The sequence below is a fragment of the Semicossyphus pulcher genome, unplaced genomic scaffold (assembly GCF_022749685.1).
Source record: "Semicossyphus pulcher isolate SPU_LCO1_2020_fin unplaced genomic scaffold, fSemPul1.0.p SCAF_19, whole genome shotgun sequence".
NCBI classification, from domain to species: domain Eukaryota; kingdom Metazoa; phylum Chordata; class Actinopteri; order Labriformes; family Labridae; genus Semicossyphus; species Semicossyphus pulcher.
The window spans coordinates 18,369,764-18,394,775 of NW_027211692.1; the positions used below are offsets into that span (position 1 = coordinate 18,369,764).

A 25,012-nucleotide genomic window follows, 5' to 3' on the forward strand; every position below is an offset into this window, starting at 1 on the left:
TAAATAGAAAATCTCTTTTATTTCAGACTTTGTCTTGTTCTTCAAAAAAGAGGACAATCATGAAAATAGACATAAAATTTAGCATTTAAATACATTGAAATTTCAAAAGCTAAATACATTTGGGAGAATACAGTTCAGTCACAAAATCAGAAATATAAAGAAGATGATTCTTTACAAAAACCTGTTGTTTACATATTGGGCTTTTTTATAATAATGGTGTAATAACAGATCATATCAAATTTACCAGTGGATTGTTATTGACTGCATTTCCATCAGTGTCCTTGTGTATAGTTTATCAGTAACTTGACTTTTTGAAGTTTTGTAAAAATGACACTTTGTTGAAATTGCCAAAGCCCTGCAGAAGTTTTTCACACAACATAAAATAACTTTAATCAGTATAAATAAATTGAAACAAACTAACTTAAAAATACTGGCATGAGGTGAAGTGTATGTTTGCTTGGTATAAAAACAGATATATTAAAAACATACATGAAGATGAACAGAAAATTAAAACATGAATCAAGTGTCCATTGTATGTGCATTTTGGTTCCCCCGGCTTTTAAAGCAAATCACCGCAGATTCAGATGAGTGACAGTCCAAAAGACCAATCGCATACTCAGTTCTGTCTCCCAGCTCAGACGCAGGAAGTGTTCGTCCTCTGAAGTTGGTACTTGTGCTTACACACCTTTGAAGAGCATTTTCCAGCTGAGCTTCTGATCCAATCGACTTGTCTCGTCCGAAGGGTTGTAACTGCATTCCTCCATTACGTCTAAGACTTATGGTATGGGAGCTGTAGTTTCTGAAAGCTAACATAATAACTGTTTTATCACAGTGGAAATGACATGGCGCTGTCCCGTACATTAGGCAATTGCTATACATTTTGGATAGCTGATGAGGAAACAGGTAACCTTGAAATAGTACTAGGTGGGGACTTTGCTTTGTATAACCCAAAGGTTTTGTTTGGTAGAGCTTGTTGGGTGTCAGTTTGGTGTCAAGTAGAGGTTAAATAAAGTTTGGCTGTCATTTAGTATCACTTAACAAGCAATTAGTTCTACCCCTCTTGTTATTTTAGTCAACTGTTTCTTAAATGTGACAAATCGTCTGCTTTTTGCATGATGCTGCAGCTCCACTGAAGCGTCAACTGAAAGATGAATTTCCTCCTGTGTAACATCAATATCTTGTGTTTGTGATTGTGATATTGCAGGTTATGTCAGACTTTTCTCCCATTCGACACCACCTTGAGGAAACAAATTCAGTCCACAGCGGTTTGTGACAGAGAAAAGATTCAATCCAAAAGAAACTTTAGAAAAACAAATCATGAGTGGAGAATCTCTTTGGTCTCTTTGGTTTTCCTGTGAGGTTAGTTGTATCAGATGCTGAAGGTGGAGTTTCTCTGGCTCTAAGCTGGAGGTCAGGCTGGTCTGTGGAGAGGAACAGGCCTCATGCTGAGTGTTAGGTCTTGTCCTGCTGTGCAGGGATGTATATGAAAGAGTTATAAAGCCTGTATATATTTAAAGTTCTTCTCCAACAAAATTTCAAGTAAGCAACATTGTCCAAAAAAAACTGACTTCAAATAAACATATGTCCGAAAAATGTAAAATAATCCATCCCATAAGTTGCTGTATTTTCCACTAAGGTTGACCTTGAAGTGCAGCGTCAGCTCTGATGTTTGATCAGCTGAAGGACTCTTTGTTGAACTCAAAGGTTGTTCCAGAGGAGCGGGCTGAGTTACACAACCTGTGGAGAGTCCTTGAGATGCCTTTTGGTCCACAGCAGAAAACCCCGACACGCTTCCTGAAACCACAGAAAGAGAGAGGGAGAGAGAGCAAGGATGTTAATAGCTAATGGAAAAATTGATTCATATTCCATGCTGGACATTTCCGCTCTACTCACTGCTTATTGGTCTTTGCAATATCATCAAACAGAAACTTCCACTTGGGACGACCAACCAGCAGCCTCGAGGTGAGCGGTCGGTACCTCTCCTCAGACATGCTCTGCAACAAAACGTCCCACTTCATCATTTAAGTTTTTCAGGAGGAATGGCAAACTTATTAGCAAACGAATGTGTTTACAAACAGTCTGACGTGTACACCGAGCAGAATCAGAGTAACAATCAAACGGAGGAATGTTTATGGCCACCGGACATCTGTAAAGCCCATTATTGACTCTCGTTAAGCTCCTACATATTGTAGCAGCTTGAGCTCTTTAAGACCCATTAAATGTAATCCTTACTGCAAACAGCTGTGCTGGTTATCAGTAGGGGTGAGACAAAATATCAATATGGCAATATGTCGTCGTCCTGACTCGTGCAATAAAATGATCGAATATCGATATTTTAATTTACAAATAACTGGCGCTCTAAACAGATTCCCCTGTGATTTCGACTCACTGCATCACTACTTCCTGACTCCTCACGGTGGCGCTTGTGACATGAATGAGGGTAACGGGAACAGAAATTGATAGGCTGAAGAAGAAGTTGACATCAGGATAAAAGAATAAGAAGACAGCGGGATAATGTCCAACAGCAGTGAAAAGAAGATAAGAGATGCGCCAGCCACTTTCAAATGCAAAGTCCTAATTTGTTTTTACAATTGTTCTATAGGTCTGTAAATTTGTTTCATCTCAGTTTGAGCCAAATAATAATGACACTAAATTGCAGTGAATAAATACATTAATCCTGCACTTTACCTTTTATGGGGCATTTTGTATTCTTCAGTTAATCAAATATCGTGATGTATCATTATAGGATTCTTGTAATATCTCAATTATCGCAGAATCGCTGTATCGTGATATTATCGTATCATATCCTGAGTAACCCTGCGATTGTCACCACTAGTTATCTGCAAAGCAACTCAGACTGTCAGGGTGGGATGAAGACCTGCAGAGCTCAAACTGGACCCTGACTGGGAGCATTTTAAACTTAAACTCAAGTCATGTAGTCATGTTTGATTTTGTGCTTCCTGTTCAACAGTTGCTTTTATTGTAGGATATTTTGTATCCTGTATTGTTATATCTGTTTTATTGCTGTTGAGTTTGTTTTGTACTGTTTCTTGTGTATTTGTTGTTGATTTCATGTATTTTAAAGGTCCATATAGGGACGGGCATTGTAAAGTAACCAAGGGTATAAATGGTGTGTGGCATTGGTTTACTTGCTTCATACTTGTACCTTTACAAATAAACATGAAATTAATAATTAAAAATAATGAGGTCAGTTAGTTGCTTGAGACAGGTTAGCTATGTCCGTTATCTGAGCTCATGCAAAGTAATATTTTATTCTTTTTATAATTTAAAGTAACTATTTCTACAATAAGGTTTCTACACTTTTAGTAAGTATTTTAATTTATTTTTTAATTAAATATATTTTATTTAATTCAATACTTTTATGTATTGTTTAGGTGGGAGAACATCTGTTAAGGAGAGAGGTCAATATTGATAATGTTGTTTTTCTTTCCCATAGTAACCCCATGGGTATATTTGGCAACTATGTTTATATTAAGTGTAGACTGCAGTATCCAAATTCATTGTAAAGAGAAGATTTCTACAGAAATAAAAGACTGCTCAACACTAATTTTTTATACCACTGTGTTTGTGTCTTTAAGATATACAAACAAGTAAACTAACTCTGCTTAAAGCCATTTTCCCATGTATTTTTGTGAGCCAAAGGTCATGTCATCGTCTTTTTATGGTCCACTGGTTAACAACGTGTCCTGGGTTGATCCTATTACACAGAGTAACTCTGACAGAGCTCAGGATTTGTCTTTCAAAGGTTACAACTCTGAAAATGATCAGCTGATGTCCTGCTTTTACCTGGCCTGTCTTACAAACAAGATCAATAAAGCTGGATGTTTGTAGAGAGCAGCACCTAGAACCCTTTTTAACAAAAATAAAAATGCTGCATGTCGTGCTTAGCATAGCTCACCAGCAGTATTGCTGCTTCGTGTGACAGGCCTCTGAGCCATGACTAACTGGTTTTACGGCTTCTTCTACACTCGGTGAGCAAGCATTGTGCTTTAAAAAGGTGTTGCTCTCCCCGTCGGGGAATTGAACCCCGGTCTCCCGCGTGACAGGCGGGGATACTCACCACTATACTAACGAGGAGCTGTACCACGAGGATCACATGACCACTCATATTGTTAGCCAGCTACACATGTCACATTTTTTTCAATAGATCTGGGTTTAATTATCCATTCGATCCACATGTGAGTCTGACATTTTAACAAAGATTACAAAGAGTTTGGATTGATTTTTAAGGACATGAATCATTTTACAAACACTGGAGGAAACATTAGAAGCTTTTAAAAGTATGTACATTTTTTTTATGTAATAAAATCAATTACATTGTTATAATAACTATTGCTTTGTAGCTCTCTTTAGCCTTGAAGAGCCCACGTTTAAATAATCCGACACATTAAATATTGCATAGTTCAGACACACAACTCATGATTAGACTTTAACGTCAGTGTCTATCGCTGTCTTATGCTGCCCTCTAGTGGGGGAGGACAGACTAACAGTGGCTCAATGAACAGATTAAAGAAACAGTGAAAAGAGAGATACAATAAAAAGATTATAGATAGATATATAGAGATAAAAAGTTTGTGTGTGTGTCCGACCTACCTGCAGGCTGTCCGGCTGACTGACGAACAGTTTCAGATTAAAGTAGTCCGGTCTGTTTTCCTGCCAAAGCTGAATGACAAACACACGTGGAGAATTGAGTGTTTCATGGTGCTGTGATGTGTCTGGTTTAATTTAACAAAGATATATGTGGGATCAAATGCAACACTAATTCTTCAGGTTTCTGGAAATAGGAGAAGTAAAGTCAAAAACATCCACTAGATGGCGCTAGGTACAATAAAGCTGAAACTGACTTTTAAAGCACAGGTGCCAAAGTCATGACTCCCTGCTCATCTGCGGCCTTTTATGCTTTTAACCTTTGACCTTCTTCTTCCCCTTTAAAACTTTCTTTGACCTGACTGTGAGCTAACACACACACAGGGATGGAGAGTTGCTAGCCTTACACAGGTGGACTATCTTTGCAGGAAAACCGGCTTAACTTGCACTTCTTTAGTTAACCATAAAAACATGGGCAATTGTAGAGTCTCTGAGGGGCAGTGGCTCGGTTTAAACATGCCAAAACATGTATTAAGTTTTAAGAAATATAAAATGAAGGCTAAAGCATGTAAACTTTGCCCTGACCTTGTGATGCACGGCACACAGCAGCTCAGCAAACCAGTAGAAGGACTGGAGCTCCCTGCAGACCCACACAAAGTACAACCTCTGTAGCCTGAAACCTGTCCAGCCGTCACTGGGTGTATTGCAGGCAGGAAGGAAGAAAGAAACAAACAAAAAGTCAATACATACATTTTGCATCATTAGTCAGCATAGGACATATTGTCCATAACTCACAGCAGGGCGTGCAGCACACAAGCAAATGGTGTGACTCCTATTCCACCCGCAACACAAAGGCTGACGTCGTAGTTAAACACTTCCTCTGATGGACTTCCAAATGGACCGTCCACGTAGAGCCTGAACACACATGGACAAAAACAGAACAGACAGTTACCCGAGTAAGTAGACAAATAAACACACATATATTTATACTTTTCCCGGAGGGCCAAACGCACGCAAGCAGATAAACATCCTGCATTTAAAATCCCAGAGCCTGTGTCTGTATGTGTGTGTGTGTGTGTGTGTGAACGTAGAGACAGCAAGCAATCCCCCAAACACACATACAGAGCTGTCATCTCTACAACAGCTGCTTAAACACTTGTGTCATGGAGAAAACACACACACACACACACACACACACACACACACACACACACAGAGACACAAAATCACCAAGGACAGTCAAACCTACACCTTTTATCTGCATTAAGAGTATTACATATATATATATATATATAATTATATATTATATTATTATATATATATATAATTCCGACAGTACTGCATGAAACTTCAAATTAAACCCAGAAAATGGTGGCTAATACTAAAGAAATGTTAACACGCCCAAACACCCACCACAGAGCCAAGTGAGGCTTGGCTCAGCATTAATGTCACATCATAAGAGGCACTGTGATCTCAGGAACGCTGATGTCAGATTTTAACTCCTTGCCAAGAATGTAGGATAAAATGTAAAATAAAGGTTTGAGACCTCGGTATTGGAAAGTCTTTATTTTTTAGTTTGGATGCTTTGCTAGCAATTTCCCTCTGTTTCCAGTCTTTGAGCTTTGCTAGGCTAAACATGTTTTGAATAATTCTTCATTCTGAAGCTGTTAGCAACATTGCAGATATTTTTCCACAATTATAATTCTAAAATATATTTTCCTTTGTAATCATATTAAAGCATTTTTGTTTAGTTAAAGGACCAGTGTGTAGGATTTAGTGGCAAATACCAGTGAGGCTGCAGATTGTGACCAAACTGATGTCTTGGCTGTATGTTTCCCTGTTCTGTTCGTCCCTTTTCCTCTTCTGTTGTGACTTCGCAGCCAGGTGATCGCTCAGCGAGGTTCACCTGGTTTTAGATGCTTAAAAGCAATGACTGTATTTATACAGATGGACGACGCATCTCCATCTAGTTTGACTCATGTCCCATCTGTTAACATGGAGGAGGTGGGCGTCATGGCCTCTACTGCAGCCAGTCAGCAGGGGGCGCTAGAGATGGTTTGGCTTCACTTTTAGGGAGCTGTCAAGTCGTCCATCTTTTTTATACAGTGTATGCTTAAAAGCCCCAGTCATGAGATCCGAAGAGAGAGGCTTCTGGAGAGGGGACTGCTGTGGTTCTGCCTCTCAGCAGGGATTTTGTGTTGTTGTATTTTGGTTGACTTTCAGCTAATGTTTTGGTTGTTTGATTGTCCATAAATAATTCCCATGTATTGGAATGTTTTAAGGTGTTTCTCATGGTTATTTCTCGGTCAGATTGTGGATAGTTGTTAGTCCCATAGGGCCGCCTTAGGGTGGGGCATAACACTGATATCAGCACACCTTACATCCTCCCCTTACAATCATGTAGGAGAAACTACAGTGCAACTAAACACACAAAAAATTTCCTCTAATAGAGCTACAGTTTGATTTGTCTGGGCTATCCAAGAAACAAAGCACTACGTTTAAGACAGAGATGAAAATAGAGTGTTGGAATAACTTATATACATGTTTTTATCAGTAAATAATTATAGAAAAGCTTTTTTCCCTCTGATATACCCCAAAAAACAGACCGTGTCTTGTATTTCGGTGCGACTTATTCAGGGTTTTACGGTACTTAAAAAATAGGTACTTTAAAAAAATAGGTACTTTAGGTGTTGAGTTATGCAGACTGTACTAACTATATTGGTGATATTTGGAAAAACAAGCATATGATGCCTTAAATAATCAGCACTTTCAACTGCTTTTATCAATTATTCTGTGATAAAACTCTTGAAATAACATGTTGAGAGAAATTAAAACAAATGAATTAAAGCTGTTTGGTGTAAACTGCTCTTTTTCAGAATTAATTGTATAAAATGTACAGTAGCAACAGTGTACCAGGAAATAGGTCTTCATCCAAACCCTTTTGACATTAGTTGAAATGACTTAGGCCACATAAATGAGTGAGAAGGGTCGGGGGGTTTGATTGTTTGTTTAGCTCTGGTTTACTGTCACAAAACAAACTTTCATTCCCCCCCTACCCCTGTCACTTTCTCTATCTCTTCCTATCTCTCTCTCAAACAGAGCAGGAAGAGCACAGGGTCAGAGGTCACAAGGTCAAAACCTCTGACCCCTCTGTGATTCTGAGCCTTCATGAGAAATCATGTCAGCCACATCACTCACACATACACACACTGACACAGAAACATACTTGGGATATCTCCTCTGCTGCACCATGGGAAGGATCTCCAAGTCTATCCTTGGTTCAGGAAGTAGCAGCTGTGTGACCCGCTCTGACGAGAGGAGAGGAGAATCATTATAAATTCATATGATGTTATCGGCTGATCTAACTCTCTAAGAATTGACAGTGTCATAAAGAGTTTACTGCAAACATGTGGTCTATACATTTATGGCCGTATTTAGAGGTGTCTATATGTTCCAGTTCAGTGTTTTCCCACTCACAACATGCGCTCATAGAAAGATTAAGGGGCCAACACAAACAAACTCAACTTCCTTCCTGTGCTCTGAAAGCATGTGTGTGTGGATGTGTACAGTAGCATTTGGAATGAGTGTACATGTTCTTGCATATGTCGCAGGCTCCCAAAGGCCACAACTTCCTCTAGAAGTGGGTCACTTTTGAGCCCGCCGCATACCAATGCAACTTGTGCAGTCAAATTAAAAAATGTGCAAGACAAAGGAGAGCGGAACGACATCATAGACTTTTCCTTTTTTCTCACATACTGTATGTGAGTGTAACGTTTTTGTGCTAGCAAGCTGTGGAAGTCCAAACACCCCACAAAAAAACTGCTGAAACTGATGAAGTATTTCAGCACTTTCGTTGAATGAAATCCTGCAAGTTCTGTGTTTGTGTGTGTGTGGCAAATACACTGAGACAAAGAGGGACACGCACACACGAAAATACGTTGTCCCCAGAGACGAGAGAGACTGAAGAGGACAAAACAAAACGACTTCCTGTCCTGTGAACTCTGGTAGGGAAGACAAATTGTGTGCATGTGTCCTTTTATCTGTGTGTTTCTGCATATGTAAGCAATTGTTAATACCCCTGTGTTTGTGTGTAAGTGTGCACCCACCAGTCCAGTCTCCCACGACTCGGAGATGGACACCAAAAGTTTCCTTCTTCTCTGTGGGGCACTGCAAGGAGTTAGAGAACAGACAGTGAGTCACAAAACACACATACACACACACTGACATACACTTAAGTACACACCCTCAGTTGTTGGAAAGCAAAAGAATATGCACGTGCAACACGGACACAAAGGCACAGACAACCCAGTGCAGCCAGCACATGGTTACAACGCTTTTCATTAAATTTAACAATGCACACACACACACACACACACACACACACACACACACACACACACAGCCTTACTGTTGGCAGACAGCGTTACTAGCCTCAGGGGTCTGTCTGCTCTCTGTCAGTGTGATTCTCTGCCGTCCTCCTCAAAACTCCATAACACACCAGGCATAGGCATGCACGTATTGAAATGTGCGTGTGTGTGTGTGTGTGTGTGTGTGTGTGAATGAGTCTTTCCCAGGATGCTGTCTAACTAGAACGTTTTTTAAGTGTCATACAATCTGGACTTAATCTGAAAACATCAATAAACAACACACATATATAAACAGAATATAACTGGACGACCGAGCTGCCACTCAAGCGCCAGCCAGCAAAAGAGGGGGCGGGATGTTGAGAGAAACAAAGAACTGCATGTTCTTTGCCAGGGGGGAAGAAAGTTTAAGAAACTGTAAAAACACATGTGTGTGTATATATACACACGTGTGTGTGCGTGTGTTTGCATTGTGTCATAGGTGAGGAATGTGTTGCATAAAGTCTTACCGTTGTTAGCGTGAAGGGATGGTTCTCGAAAGAGGAGACACCTGGACAGTTAAGAACAATATACTGAGGAGAGAGACGGGGAGAGATGGAGAGACAGCAGGATGACAGAGAGTGGGGGAAGAAAGAGAGGATTAGACAGAGGTCATGTGGACAGAAAAAAGGGGGCAAACAAAGGTGAAGCACAGAAGAAAGAAGAAAAGAAGAGCCTTTTAAACGTAACAAACAACAGTAACAACATTCTCCTCAACATTAGATTTTTAAATAAACGGCAAGTATGTGATGAAAAAAAACTAACAATGTTTGACGATGAAAACATGTCTCCTCACCTGTCCAGGACGAGCTTTGAAGTTTTTCTTCAGCATGCGCAACTCAATGACATCACAGGGATGCCTGATGACCGTCACTATGGTGACAGGGCTGCTGCTCCGGATGTAGCGGTAGAGACGCTCGGCGCAGTAAAGACAGAGAGGGCCGGACACCCAGAGCCAAGTCTACAAGGACATACAGGGGAACAAAGCGCAGTGTAAAAGACTTTAACTTAATCGTGTTAACAGTTAGGTACACTAAAAGGTAGAGAAAACAGTTCAAAAGGACAGATCGATGTCATGTTTGTTGCCACGTTTGTGCACTATAATGGGTACAAAGTTACACTCACTGACAACTAGAGCTACGTAAATAAACCTCAAGATGCAGTCACTAGTTTATGCCCACTTCTGTACTTCTCCTTGCCAAGTGAACAGATGTTCATCCTACTCAAAATTACAACTAGGATGCTGACTGTTATGTCTTTGCGATATGAAAAGCATGCAGCATTAGCCCTACAAAAGGAAGTTTGGAAAGACGTAAAAACACATGGGGGCTTTGAATCAGACAGAGCCAAAGAGAGTATATTCATGAGAATAAATGCTAAATCTCTCAACCTTTCCATCGTGGTGTGTGGCGTTTCTGTTTCCTCATGTTGGCAGTTACCTGTAGCTGACTAATTGCTCGCAGCTCCCATAAAGCCCGCACAGCTCCATCAGGTTTAAAGGGGATTTTATGGACCCGGCTCGTTGCTTAACGACCATGTGCAAACACATAATCACACACGCAGGAAGAAACACATACACAAACACAGGCCTTGATGTAGAGAGAGGACGCCTGCCCCTCCCTTACAGCACAACACCTCTAATAAACGGGACCAACTCCCTCCAACACCTCCCAAATACACAGGTACAACACTTCCACACCCACGACAACAGACACACACACTTTCAGGCACGAGGAAACATGAATGTGTTTAAATGCAAAGGTACTTGTAAATAGACGCACACGGCCCACACAAACACAGACCTGAGGGGAGTGCGGCTGGAAGTGAGCCTCCTGTCTGCATCTCCTCTCTTCATCCTCACTCTGCTCCAGCTCCTCGCCCTGCTGCTCCGTGCTGCTCTGATTGGCTCGGAGGCAGCCAGGAGGGTGGGCCTCCAGGTTTGTTTGATACTTGAGAGCTCCTCTGGTGGGAAAGACAAGAAGCAAAGCCATGTTAGCTTGGTTATTTGATTGCTGAGGTTTAGATACTGGTTTAGACAATAAAAACACCCTAGTTTTATGCATGTTTAAATTACCAAATAGGAGTATAATAAGGATTATTATGATAAATTAAAACATGTATAAATGAATTGCTGTTTTGGTAGATAGCCTGATGTTGCTGATAGAAATTTGAAGACGGTTCCAGCTGAAAACTGTTATCTTATCTCCCAGAGGTAGTGGTTAGGGTGAAGACAAACTGTACAAGCAGAAAAACTCACCGACTAATGCATAGTTAGACCCACACACACACAAACATAGACACACGCACATTTAGTGCTGCCATCAGTAGCCTGAAACCTACCCGACCATGTGCACCATCAGGATGATGTAGAAGACAATGAAGAGGTTGTGTGTGTACCAGAAGATCTCATAGTTGGACACCCTGTAAAAATGCAAAAAGACTACATATATGATTCAATTCAAAGAAACTCTTACTTCTTAGTCACACTAAAGACGTTTAAAACAGCCATAATGACCAAAAATAGATGTAAATAAGTGATTATGACATGTTTATAAGGAAACAAGAAAAGTGACAGACACAAAAAGAGCTGAGACAACAAAAGAAGAAAGCGAGTTTGTTCAGGACCAGACGCACAGACTCCCAGCTCAGAGCCTGAGTAAGCAGGACATCAGAGGTCAATATTAAAGGGGTCATTACACACGACTACGACCCCCCCATAAACACTGCAAACAGCGAACATCATAGAGCGCTGTTTCATCCTCTTTGACTGCAACTTCTTTCATGTTTGTTTCCTCTAAGTATACCCTGTTTCTGTACAGAGTCACCACAAATCAAACGGTATGAGCGAAACCCCGTGAGGCAGTCGGTGCCTCATGATGCAAGTTAACCAGGAAAGTGGAAGAGGACTGGACCTTCGGTTTGCTGGAATCTTGGTAAATAAGGGAGGTGTTGAAACAAACACACTAACAGATTTAGCTTAAAATCAGTTTCCCAAAGCAGAATTTCAATAAACAGTTATACAAAATGTTATAACTCATGAGGCTGAAAATGTGCGTAATATTGCACATTTTGTATTTCTTTACAATTTAAATCTGTAAAATATATGTGCAATAAAACTGTCTCTCATCTCAGTGGTGTTTTCCAACAATATTTAAGCTTCAGTTATTATAAGTATTGCATTAGGCTAGCTTAAATAAACAAAAAACCTTTTTCTAAATGATTAACTGTTGCTAAAAACTGAACATAAGCATGTAATAAACAATGATGTAAAGGGCTTAAAAATACTGATGCAGAGTACTGTAATTCTCTGAATAAGTAAAGGACCTTGCGAGCATGAATGTGTGTTACCATCACTGGATCATTGTGACTCATTATGTGTGTATTCCCCTGCTGTGCAGCAGCCTTCATCCCACCTCTCCAGCCACTTATGCAGACTCTTATCTAGCCTCAAGGGGTCTGGAAAAGCCTCTTATTCTTTGTTCAATTACCCAAGCAAGCAAAGAGAGCACATGCACACACACACACACCTCTGGTCCCACACACCTGCACAAGTTAACACACATGAACACATGCAGAGTGGGTGACCCACTATGACCTGGGTAATGACAGAGCTGAGAGTGGAACACTTAGTGGGGATTTGCTCTGAAACAGACCTCTGTTAGCATGTCTCCTCATGGTGTATCTCTCACACGCACAGGATACACAGAAAGACAAAAGGCGAACAGGCAGGACACAATGAGACACGCTGAGGCAGAGATACATACTTGATAGAAGACACAAACTATGACAACTATGTTTGTGGATGATGGTTTGGTTTGACCTACCGCACACAGTAGGAGGAGGATGTGAACATCAGGAAGAGGATGAGAACCAACAGGACGCCCGTGACTCCTGGCACTGAAGAGAATCAACCAATCAGAGAGCAGAGACAAGTTTACATGCCAGGACAGGGATATACATGTACGCATCCAAAAGACAAAACTGAAACCAGTTAACACAAACGCTGCTGTCTCAACAAAGACTTAACTCAAACAACAAAAAAACAGAAGAACATATGAGAGAGCGGACTAAACACAGCATGACTACCTACTTTCTTCTTGGCATGAAGCCACTCTAATCTGCAACACATTTACTGCCTTCATTGTTACACATGAAAGAACTCTGAGAATAGACATGCAGACAAACACAATACTGTATAAGAAAGAGTAGGCCTCCTTACTTGTAGTCAAAATGATCAGCTTGGGGTCCTGGGAATGACAGAAAAAAATGTTTGTGTGTTATCCTCTACTTCAGATGTATTTAAGTTTACAGGTTGTCGCTGCAGCCAGCTTTAAACATCCTACAAATCACGATGATTTCTTAATTCCTCTCCTCAACTCAAATGCATGCTTATCTCAATGTTACATGGTTGACCAGCCTCTGCATTAATTACAGGACATTTGTGGAATTTGAGGGCACTTTTCGCACTCCTTCAAAGGGCTGTCTTCGGGTTAAGACTTTTCTGTTTAAGGTTAGAGTTTGGTCGAGGTTAAAGCATCGGTGCACTTCAAAATAAAAGCATATCCTTCCCCCGCACCTTCCAAACATTACAATGGTACGACAGTTTCTTTTGTACCTTTCTGAAACTGACAACAAGAAAGGATGTCTACTTTTTGCAGTGATTGGCCTGATGCAGAGCTCAGGGGTAGGATATATACCATAAGATTTGGTGTGTAGGACACACTTATAAAACTTTTCTTTTTCATCTAAAAAGTGGGCTGCGTCCAATACAGCACAGAGGTTTGTCTAAGCCCAGCTGAGGTGTGGTATCCTGCCTCTCGCTCGGGAAAGAGGTCGCTTCCACTCTATTCCAGAGGGGAACAGAAAGTGTTCCCTCTGTGATCTGTGAGAAAAATGAAATGCACTTTTTGTTTTACCGTCCTTTGTGGCATAATTTTAGATGTCAGCTTTTCAGCAAAAATTCTGCTGATTGTCCTGATTTGTTTTCTATGTCTCCTCTGGGATACCAAAAAACAGACTTTATATTCCAGATTTTACGGTAGTTCTTTCTCAAGCTCTCTTTTTTCTATCATTCTTTGATCCTCTATTTTTGTAACTTCTCATGTGTGCAAGTGATGCCTTTGAGGAAATTGTCCAGATTGTTCATGGTTAGAAACATTTTTGCAGCTTAGGTGTCGTGATTAAAACATCTATGAACCCTGATGATATTTTTTAAGCACTTCTTAGTTTGTTGTAAGCCTGCTTTGGCCTTGGTGTTAAGAAATTTGGAGGTTATGCTGTTGTGAGGGTTTAGGTTACAACAAAGGAATGCAACAAGTCACTGAGGGTCCTCCCAAGTATAAATGTGTATGTGTCTCACCTCTCCTCTGTAGCGAGCCAGATTCAGGGCAGGAAAGTCGTCCGAGTAGCTCACACTGAAGTTGACAACGTTCACCAGGTGGGCAGACACGTGCACAACTACAGAAGGAAGGAAAGGGTTACACAATACTGATTGACAACACACATCTTTGTGTACAGACACCAGCAGACACACCGTGAACATCTCCTCTCCTTTGCCTCATACAGACGCGCACACACATTGAGTTAATTATAAAGGTCAAGATGAACTGCTGGCAGACACTCTTACAAACATTTCTTTGTCTATTCAGCAGAAAGTCAGCAAAACATCCTCCTGACTCACTGGCACGCACACACAATCACACACAAACACACACTCACTCCTGACATCACAGGCCAACCACGCAGCCTTTCGACAGCTGATGGAATTAGAGGGCGTAATCATGAGACACAAGGGTCCTTTTTCTCACTCACATCCTTTCTCACTCCCACTGCTTCCCACCACACACCCTCTCTCTTGTCTCTCTTTCTTATCTCAGTCTCTTTCCCATTCCCGCTGTCTCTTCATTGTCATTTGTGGTCTCAGAACCTTGAAACTCTGCAACATGAGACTTTTGCCTAAAGCTAAGAGATGTTTGCGCGTCTGTGATGTGATGTTGATGGATGATTTAGAGGTGAACAGTTATGAGGAAAGAAGCTTACAGATGATGTAATAGTGAAGAACAGATGCCAGCTCTTGCCTTTTTTGTTGTTCTATTGGTTCCATGCATCACAATGTTAACCCGTTGGTCCACAACTTTTGCCCTGACTGAAACATCTTAATAACTATTGGATGGATTGCTTAGATAGATTCTACAGACGTTAACAATCCCCAGAAGATGGGGATAATACCATCATGAGGAGACATTATTGGTTCTAAATAAACATATGCAACTCTTCAATGGGTTGCCTTAAAATTTGGTACAGATGTCGATGTTGCCCAGTGAATAAATCATTATTTTCATGGGTGAATTGGTGCAAAGTTTTCATCACACAGTTTCATCATGTTACAAAAAACTGAAACCTACCCAACATTCCTCAGTTGTATTCTGTTTATAGCTAATACGCAAATATTAGCATGCTAAATGCTAAACTATGGTGTATATGGTTAACATGGTTAACCATGGTTATCTGCTAAACATCTGTATGTTAACATTAACATTAGCATGTTAGCATGCTGACGTCAGCATTTAGTTAAAATGTTAAATGGATTGTACTTATATCGCACTGTTCTAGTCTTCCGACCACTCAAAGCACTTTTACACTACATGTCACATTCACCCATTCATACACTGATGGCAATGACCAAATGAGTGCCAAATTCCATTCAGGATCTATGCATTCATACTGATGGTGTTACGGCTGTATGTGCTCCCTCTTCTGTTTGTCCCTTCTCCCCTTCTGTTCTCAACTCTGCAGGGGAACCTAATTGCAAATCCAAATGCAATAAGTGCACCTCACCTTGGATCAGCAGCCTATTTAAGACACCAGCACTGACATCAAGAGAGGCTTCTGGAGTAGGGACTGCTGTGGTTCTGCCTCTCAGACTGGGATTTTGTGTTGTTGTGTTCTAGTTGCTTTTGTTAGCCTTCAGTTAATTTGGTTGTTAGTATTGTCTATAATAAATCCCTTGGTTTTGAATTTTTAGGGTGTTTCCTGTGAGTTTGTTGGGTCATATGTGGATAGTTGTTAGCCCCTTAGGGACGCCTTAGGGTGGGGCGTAACAATAGCTTCGGCTTCGCGAACAATTTGGGGTTCAGTGTCTTGCCCAAGGACACTTCAACATGTGACTGTAGCAGTCAGGGATCGAACCACCAACCTACGGATTGAGTCACAGCCTTACAAAGCAGCTAGCATGTCTGTAGCATAAATTAATAGGCTCTGTTTTGTTTTTTTTAATCTTTTTTTACAAATCCAGCTCTCAATGTTTGTTTTTAATCTGATAACTGGGTACTTCATATTTTATATGGCAAAATCAAAACCTCAGCCCTTGAAAACAAGTGTATAATATCTCCTCTGGCTCCAGGGGTGTGTCGTCAGCTTTATTTATACCATTAAGTCTTTCAAACCAGGCATATTGAGTTTAAAAGAGAAGGGCAATGTTTATGAAGGCGGCATATCAAAAAAACATCATCCTGTTGCATTGCGGGAAATGAAAGACATATGGTTACTGAAGTTAGACCCACATGCAAGACTAAAGTCAGGACATCTTGGCCCCACTAAGTGTTACATCCGAAAACACTCATCGACCGCTGTCATGATGTAACTAGCCGAATGTTCTTTAGAATTATGATCATTGCTAGGAAAGGCACACAATACGTGGTGTAATGTTGGTTGTCTTTGTTTGATATAAAAAGAGAGTCACATGTTATTGTAGAGATCTTAAGGCCAGGTTTTTCAGATTCTAACACCCTAAATGAATGAGAAAGAGGAAGACCAAAGACCCAGCGGACACACAGCTGCTCAAGGCTCCCATGATGTCATGAGAAGAGATTCACAAGAGCAATAATACACACACAAACATACACACACAGACACCACACACATGACCAGCTGGAAGGACATCACAGCTGGTACGCCAGGAATGCTGAGCCAGGCTGGGTCCATTTATCCACACTTCACACACACGCACACACTGACGCACACACAGTGTGAAACATGAAGACATATGAGCTGCGGTGATAAGTGACAGTTTTTACCAGAGAAGATGCAGATGGCAACTCCACATGCCACATGGAAGGTCTTGCTCTTGTCCAGCAGTCTGCGAGTCTTTCTGCTTGATACCTGCAAGAGTGTGTATGTTGTAACACAGATAACTGTATTAAATAAAATCAAGGTCACTGACAAACTGATAGCTCCATTCTACGTGCTCTGACCCAATCTGCTTCCTTCTTACCGTGTGTGTTCCTCGGACAAAGGTGAGCAGAGAGCGGCACATGGGCAACAGCACCAAGCTGCAGTTCAGGTTCAGCACAGACGCAGACGCCCTGCTGATGCACAGCCCTAACTGGGAGACACAAACACACACACACAGACATACACTGTTATGCAGGTTGCTGAGATTGGACCTGATTAGGCGGATGCTAAGTGATAAGGCTCCTGTGGATGAAGATAAACACTTTTGAGCTGTTCCTGCTTAGATTTGGAGTATTCAATGTGTGCACTAAAGGCTTGAGGCATGACTTCCTCACCACACTGGGTTATTTAAAACCAGCTTTGTCCTTCTCAGTATGTGGGGCTAAGAGTCGCTCTCCCTTAGGTGTTCATCTGCTGAGGCTTTTCCTCTAAATGGATATCTTTAGTTTTGTTAGGATTATGACACAAAGACATCTTGGATATTGTTTAAGAATCAAAAGTAACAAACTCAAACAAACCAGTACTTTTCAAAGTCTGACAATATGGACCTCCCCTAACATACAGTTCAAAAGTGTTGAAGTTAATGGTCTTTGATGTTCACTATTTGGCATTAAGCACATGGCATTAACAAGGCACTACTTACAGTATGTTAACTACACTGTTAGCAGTTAGTTTTTGTAATGAACTCATTGATTAACAGACAATTATCACTGAATTTATGAGTACCTTAATTGCCTCCCAGAGCTGTGTATTAACACTGTTGCTCCTGCTGCAATTGCTGACCCTGCTAGTAAATGTGCCAAATCATTGAGCCAAAGTACAATTAACTAACTTCCTCTTATATTAATAACACCAGAATACCTGTCCTTTTCACCTAACAGCATCTTGTCCTCACATCTCTCCTTCCAACAACCTTTTAACCTTGCTGCACAGTTGAAAACCTCTGCCATAAATTGACTCTTGTGGATCGTAGTCTTTAACAGGCACTGGTGCACAGGCAAAGACTAAATTATATTTCTGACATCCTACAACACACCACTGTTGGGAAAGTGTATGCAGATGTTAAAATTTGCCTGTCTGTTTATTACAGGTCTCAGGCAGTCAAAGAAAGCGCACTGATGCCTTTGATAGACAGCCTAGGGTAAGGGAAGGGATGCCACATTCGGTTCCAGTCTTGCGAGACCTGTCGACTTCATTTGACACAGTGAATCAACTAATGCTGCCGCCCATCATATCTGAAGCAGGAATCACTGCTAAAGCACTTCTCTGGTTGGAGTCTTACCTCACAAGGCGAAAATTTAAGTGGCATGATGAGGAGAAGAGTTCAAGGGTCACTTTCTTTCCACTGGGGTACCACAGGGATCCGTGCTTAGACCCCTTCTCCTCTTAGTGAACACCGCATAGCTTGTATGAATTAACCTCTTGCACTTTTTTTTACATTTCAATGCTGACGATATCCGGCTTTATCTGTCCTTCCTTACACTTTACCTGAGCATGGATATCAGACTTGATGATATCTCATAATGGACGATGAAACATGTCCATCTCTCTAACACTAAACTCCTGGTGTTCCCAGGCACTGCTTGAGTGAAGCACAACCTTAATATTTGTATCTCCTCTGCCTCCCTCTTCCCAACAATTGTGATTGTTACTATCTATATGAAAGCCGCTTAACTATTTGTATTGTTACTGTTCATTTCTTACCTTGGATACTTTGATGTGCGTCTTTCACGTCACTATCCTTTCCTTTCTCTCATCTTGCTCCCTGTTGCCAGACGCATTACTTTCAATAACTAATTCGCTTCCAAAATGGCCTCAAGTTCAGGGCAGCCTACCTGAGAGCCCTTATTCCAAGTTATTGACTCATTGGCCAGGATCTGCAAATTAGTAATAACTACTCCTGCCGCCTCTCCAATGGCAGGAAATGCAATTCTGTCATCAAACATATTTTATAAGACCCTTCATCTTTCAAGAGTACTTTATCACCTAACATATTCGGTCTGTCTTACAATCATACTCTGGGTATTTCTTAAAGAAAAATAATTTGCTTGGTACTTAGATCTTACTCAAAAGGCAACTTCTTGGGCTTAAATTGCATTTCAAAAGAATGTAAATGATGCATTTCTGCTCCATCTCATAACATCCTGTCTGGCTGATAAATCTGCTGACACCAGGATGAAAACATGAAAACAACATTTACCTCAAGTGTAAGTGATGTCTGCTATGTAATCAGGCTTTACAGATCTAAAACTACAGCTAAATAATCAAAGCTGTTTCCCTATGGAAACACTGGATGTACTCTGGAGACCACTAAACTCAGCACATTTAAACTCTTTCTTGGCAGCCTCTGTGAGCACTGCAGGTGCCGTCTCTTCTGATAATCCCCAAGACACTAAAACAACTAGAGTAAGAGATGAAGGTGCGTGAGCGTGCAGATCAGAGAGAGAGCAGGAGAGGTCATGTGTGAAACTGTAGTCTCACGTTTCAGTTTTATTGCTGGAGCTTGTCATGTGTACAGGATCAGTTATCAAACTACTACTTAGTTACTTAGTTTTAGTCTCTACAAACTCCTGAGGGAAATATCTGGCTGTGTCACAACTTGTGTTCTCTTAGGTTCACTAGCTAGTCCCTAACCATCTCTGTCTGTCGATTTATGATGAGCAGGTAGTGGTCAGTGGGTTTTTAGAGCTTCTTTACTACAGCCGTCTGTCTGATGCAGCCAAAAACGACACTCTGAGAGCTGTGAGAGTCAAACAAAACAGAGAAGTTGCAGGCCTGGCTGTTGAAACTCACTGTAAAGCTCCGTAAAGCCGAGGGAAGCTGCAGATTTGAGTGATAATTCTCTCTAGGCTCATCCCTGCTAGTGATCCGTTTCATTTGATAAAGTGTAATAATCAGTTATCGCCACTTTAACAAGGAGTTCAGCTAAAAAAATATGATTAAGAAATGTTCTGTCAGCACTGAGCCAACTCATTGAATGATAAGTGCAAAGCATACTTAAGGGCTTCTGAAATATAAGAATGAAGATCAAAGAATCTACATAGAGCAATTCAAGGTTAACACAAGACTAACCTCTGAAAAGTCGGATACTTTTACCCTTTAAAAACCTCCCATGCACATGTTCTGAGCACAGCTTACCAAAGAAAAGCAGCTGATGGCAAAACCACAAGCAGGAGATCTGATATCCTGCCGTCTGTACATCTAGAGCACTGTGAAACACACACACACTCACACACACTGAACCATGTAGGTGAACGAGATGAGACACTTTTTCTAGTTAAATCTAAATTCCCTGAAGCAGCATTTTAGCTTTGAAATACATCTCCGTCTCACATGTGGACACACACGCACACACTTGTAGATACACACACACATAAACTTAAGCCCTCTGGCAAGGCATTCAGTCAAAGCCAGCGGCGTGCCCACACTTGCCCCTCTCTCCCCTGTGCCTCCCACTGTACGGGCGATGCATGAATAGCTCACACATGCTGCTTGCTGCCACATCCTATTTTCCATCTTGTCTCACACTGCTCACATGTCTCTGCTAATCAATGTTTACATTGCATTTTCTTACTGTCTCAATATGCTTTAAAGACGTCATTTACAAACATCCTGAAAGAAATATATTTACTAAATAAATTTGTCTTTGTATGTCCGGCACATGTTCATGATTTTATGTATATTTCTGCAAAAAGAATGAACTGATTAAAAACAAAAAGCGGATTAAAAATGAAATGCACGTCTGAGCTGAAAGAGTGGCATCTGTATGATTTCCACAGACAAGGACAAGGAACATTTCCACTGGCACAAACACCAACAAAAAAAGCACACAAATCGTGAACTTGTGACAACGATTAAACCAACGCTCACATGAGTCAACAAGCAGCAAAATAAAATTCCTGCTTCTGCATGTATGCTCCAGCTCTAGTCAGTATTAGCCAGCAAAGACGAGCCAACCCGTAAACGCACTTACGTGTGGCTAATTGCCATCACGGAGTTGAAAGTCACAACTCAGACTCATTAAACCTGCATGTGACAGTCGACCATCCATCACAAAGCCTGCTGCTGTGATATAAATAGAAGTCTGTGAGGCCAGGAGCAGCACGTTTCTTCAAATACAGAGATTAAGTCAAGTCAAGTGTGATTGTTGTCATCAGGAGGCACATGAGCCTCATGCAGGATGCAACTCGTAAACATAGAAACTTTCTTTCTGTAAGTGTTTCTGCTTATGATGTAATTATTTCTAGTTACAGCTTTTGTTCTTCAAAGGCTGTAAGTTGATTTTCCTCTATCGGAACTGCTATTTCAAACCAGAGACGGTAGTTTACTCAAAAGTGATCAGTACATTGGGATTTCTGACACTATGGATAATGGTATAAATGTATTTCAAAGCAGATGTGTTTTAGTCAATTAGTTACTTGTAACCATTTATTTGGAAGTGACACAAGGTTGCAAATCTGTAGTTTTTGGTAATGGGGCAATTTTTTTGTTACAGTTACAGGTGATAACTTTAAAGAATGTAGCCCTTCATGTATAAATGAGTTTTATAGTATGTAGCCTATAAGCTCAGCTGTAAATTAAGTCTTTATAAAAATACAAGGAATATTAAATGTAGTATGTTCCTGTGTCAGGTCTTACCCCCAGCATCTTGTAGAGGTAGTGGTACTGCTTTCCAGTGGAGTACAGCAGAAAGGTCTTAAGGAACAGCCAGGTATTTGCTCCCAACCACAGCATCTATACATACACACATGGGGAGCACAGGATATGCTATAGTCAAAGCTTAACAACTATACATAAAATACAGAACGACTAATGTTTTAGTTGGACTAATGATACATAACTGCCTCTAAATAAGCATTTAATGTACATTTACATTTAATGCTCCAGGATGAACATTTGACCTTATGTACAAAATGAAACTCCTTGCCACTAATAGTTGTAATAGGCTGTATGGCTGAAGCTTATCAAGTACAACAAACTCACTATTAGCATTCCCAAACTGACCGTCAGGACGGACTGAAGTTGCTACATAACTTCGACAACTTATTTTTTTCATGAAAAACAGTGTCCAAGCCGTAGTCAATTAACAGCCTACGATAAGACTGAAGCTGCACAGTTCTAAAATGTAGCTGACAAAAGTTTCCCCCACCAGGACCAAGTGCTTTCCTCCCTCGTTGGCGACCCAGCTCCGCAATGACACAACCATGATGCCTTCACTGGCCGGGCAGCTGCCCGAACTTTTCAGCGATGCCTCGGTGTGTTTTCTGAGAGGTGAAAGCTCGTCCTCCCGGCAGCTCTGTCTCTGTCTGAATGTCTGTGTGCAGCCTCCGCAGACCGGCCGGTGTCTGCTCCGTCCTTCCTGCACTCCTCCGTTACGCCGCTCCTGTCTGCTCTGAGCGCATTTTGACTTTTCATCCCCCCACAACGAGACTCAGCCGTAAGGAGGTCTGTCTGAAAGATTTACCGCATCTCTCCCTAACGCCTCATCTCTTTTCAGCGTGCTTTACGGCTGGCTTGGACTAGCGTCAGCATAAAACACACTGTGGTTAAAATGACACTGGGCCGAGTAAATCTAAGCACCAAAAAAGACAGGAGAACAATAAACACTGCTCCACCATCCCAATTGCTCCTGTTTGTCACTAGAGGGCGCCATTGTCTTACATGTCCCATTGAAGTGTGCCCTAATCCATGACTGTCATGAAGAAACTGGGGTATCACTAGCTTTAAGGCACACTTAACAAATGCGTTACAAGTTTTAAACAGGGTTGAATGTATTGAGATGCAATAATATAGTATACTTAGGATAATAATTAGAATGCAATAATATCATTGGGATAGGAATTAGGAAAATAAAAGCCAAAATCCTGTAGTGGACTTACAATAAGAGCACTACTTGAGTAAGATTCGACTTGCAGATTTGATGATTAAAACCTTCGTTAATGACCTTAAGAGTTTAAACTGCAGATTTGATGGTCTTTAACTAACCAACAGTTAGAGGTGCTTTATCACCAATCTGAACCATCAGGACATTAGGCAACTAAATCATCCAGTAAGCATTGATAAACCCATTTGTCACAATGTATAAACCCCTTTTCTAGGATATATCACTAGAAAGTGGCATCATACTTTGAAGTTAATCTCTTATTTTGCAATAGGGTTGATACATTTGTAGATCAGTGATGTAATTATTCAGGGAAATGAACCATGCAAGTCTATCAGGCTTCACAAGTGCTCCGAGTACTCCATGAAGTCTCTCTGGGCCATCAGCTCCATCGTGTGACTCTGAAAAGAAACGGAGATGAAACTGCATGAGAAAAGATTTATATCAGACCAGAGATTTATTTTGAAATCAAGGACATGACAAACAGTTGTAAATGCGCAGGAGAAAAAGTCGTAGTTAAGCTTGCATACTGCAATATTTTGTTTTCATGGTCTGTGGTAGGGGACCTAGTTCCAAATAGGGTAAATCTTAATGCTTCAGCCTGCTATTAAACAGAACACAATTACTGTATATAGTGAGTTTCACATTTTCAAAGTGAATTCTTGTTCTTAGGAACCGTGACTGACAAAACAATTTTACCATAAGTTATATCTAGCTGTTGAGCTTTTGATTACATCACATGACCTTTATAAGCACATGAATGAACTGTAGCGTTCCAACAGTTGAAGGGGGCCCTCTGCTATTTCACTAATTAATCCCTGTATTCCCGAAAAAATTGTGTTCTAAATTTGTTTTGGAGGAACTTGACTGGCCTGCACAGAGCCCTGACCTTAACCCCATCCATGTCTTTTGGATAAAGTAGAAGACCGACTGCAGTCTTATTACACAACAACTTTGATGTGTAGTGTATTCTGCGTGTTGTCGGTGAGAGGATTTTAAATGGCCCAAGATCCATGAAGTGTTCCTCTCCCGAAAAAGGACAGATCGCAAGGACTCCCAGAATATTGTTTCTGGAAGATATGGACAACCCAATAGGCCATCACAAACATTGTATAGGCTAGGACAGAGGATGTTTATCAGCCATCTAAGACTTTATTTTCAGTGCTGAGCAAAAGCTGAAAGACTCACAGGAAAAGACACAAAAAGCTGAGCCCTGCAGGGAACAAACAAAAGATGAAACAGAGATGGTCAGAGCAGAGGCCTAGCTCTGAGCAGAGGATCCCCCAAATTAAGATTGTTGATGACAAATTCTGGAGTTGTTTAGACCCTGACCACTGGGTCGGAGGCTATACCAGAACAAGGAATAAAGGTGCACATTTTTGGGGTAAAGGAATGTGTATTTATTACAAACTGATAAATCTGAATCTAAACAATGGATACATTTCTTTCAGCTAACCATTAGTAACCAGAGTAATTTAACCGCTTGTTAAAAGTTGCTGACATCATTCCATGTCCACATTCACCACTAAGATTTGTTTACTTGTCAGACTGTCAAATTGCACAATGGAAGTTCCTGCAGGACTTGCAGTCTGTGAAGGCAGCAGTCCATGTACGAGCACCCATAATGCAAAATCCACACACTTCACTCGGACATGTTACACCAGGGAGCAAGAATGGTTCTCAGTTAATTATTTGGCTAATGCATTTCCGATTGTCTAATTCACTTTCACCAGAATGTCTCAGTGTTACATTGAGCCCCTGCAGTCTCCTCAAAGGTAAAGCTTAAGGCTTAAGGGTATAGGGAGCGTGCAGACCAGGACCACTAAGGCCAGACTAGGTAAGCTGCAACTTCAAGTCACAAAATTTTAGCAGCAGTAAAATAGAAAGA

The 25,012-nt window shown here is 40.9% G+C and overlaps 1 protein-coding gene and 1 non-coding gene across 2 annotated transcripts; both read right to left on the reverse strand.

Annotated features, from left to right (window-relative positions):
* On the reverse strand, nucleotides 1-22,499 carry LOC138597013 (NADPH oxidase 4). Its single transcript, XM_069668520.1, has 18 exons — nucleotides 22,393-22,499; nucleotides 21,882-21,977; nucleotides 17,284-17,394; nucleotides 17,087-17,171; nucleotides 14,371-14,468; nucleotides 13,231-13,258; nucleotides 12,836-12,908; nucleotides 11,352-11,432; nucleotides 10,814-10,973; nucleotides 9,808-9,972; nucleotides 9,482-9,544; nucleotides 8,715-8,775; nucleotides 7,835-7,916; nucleotides 5,404-5,523; nucleotides 5,194-5,302; nucleotides 4,615-4,683; nucleotides 1,894-1,994; nucleotides 1-1,794 (listed from the first exon to the last, which is right to left on the reverse strand). The coding sequence occupies exons 1-18, from the start codon at nucleotides 22,447-22,449 to the stop codon at nucleotides 1,674-1,676; spliced, it is 1,680 nt and encodes a 559-aa protein (XP_069524621.1). The 5' UTR covers nucleotides 22,450-22,499; the 3' UTR covers nucleotides 1-1,673.
* trnad-guc (transfer RNA aspartic acid (anticodon GUC)) lies at nucleotides 4,027-4,098 on the reverse strand. The gene has a single exon. It is a non-coding gene; the product is annotated as a tRNA-Asp (tRNA).
* Nucleotides 22,500-25,012: the final 2,513 nt, after the last annotated feature.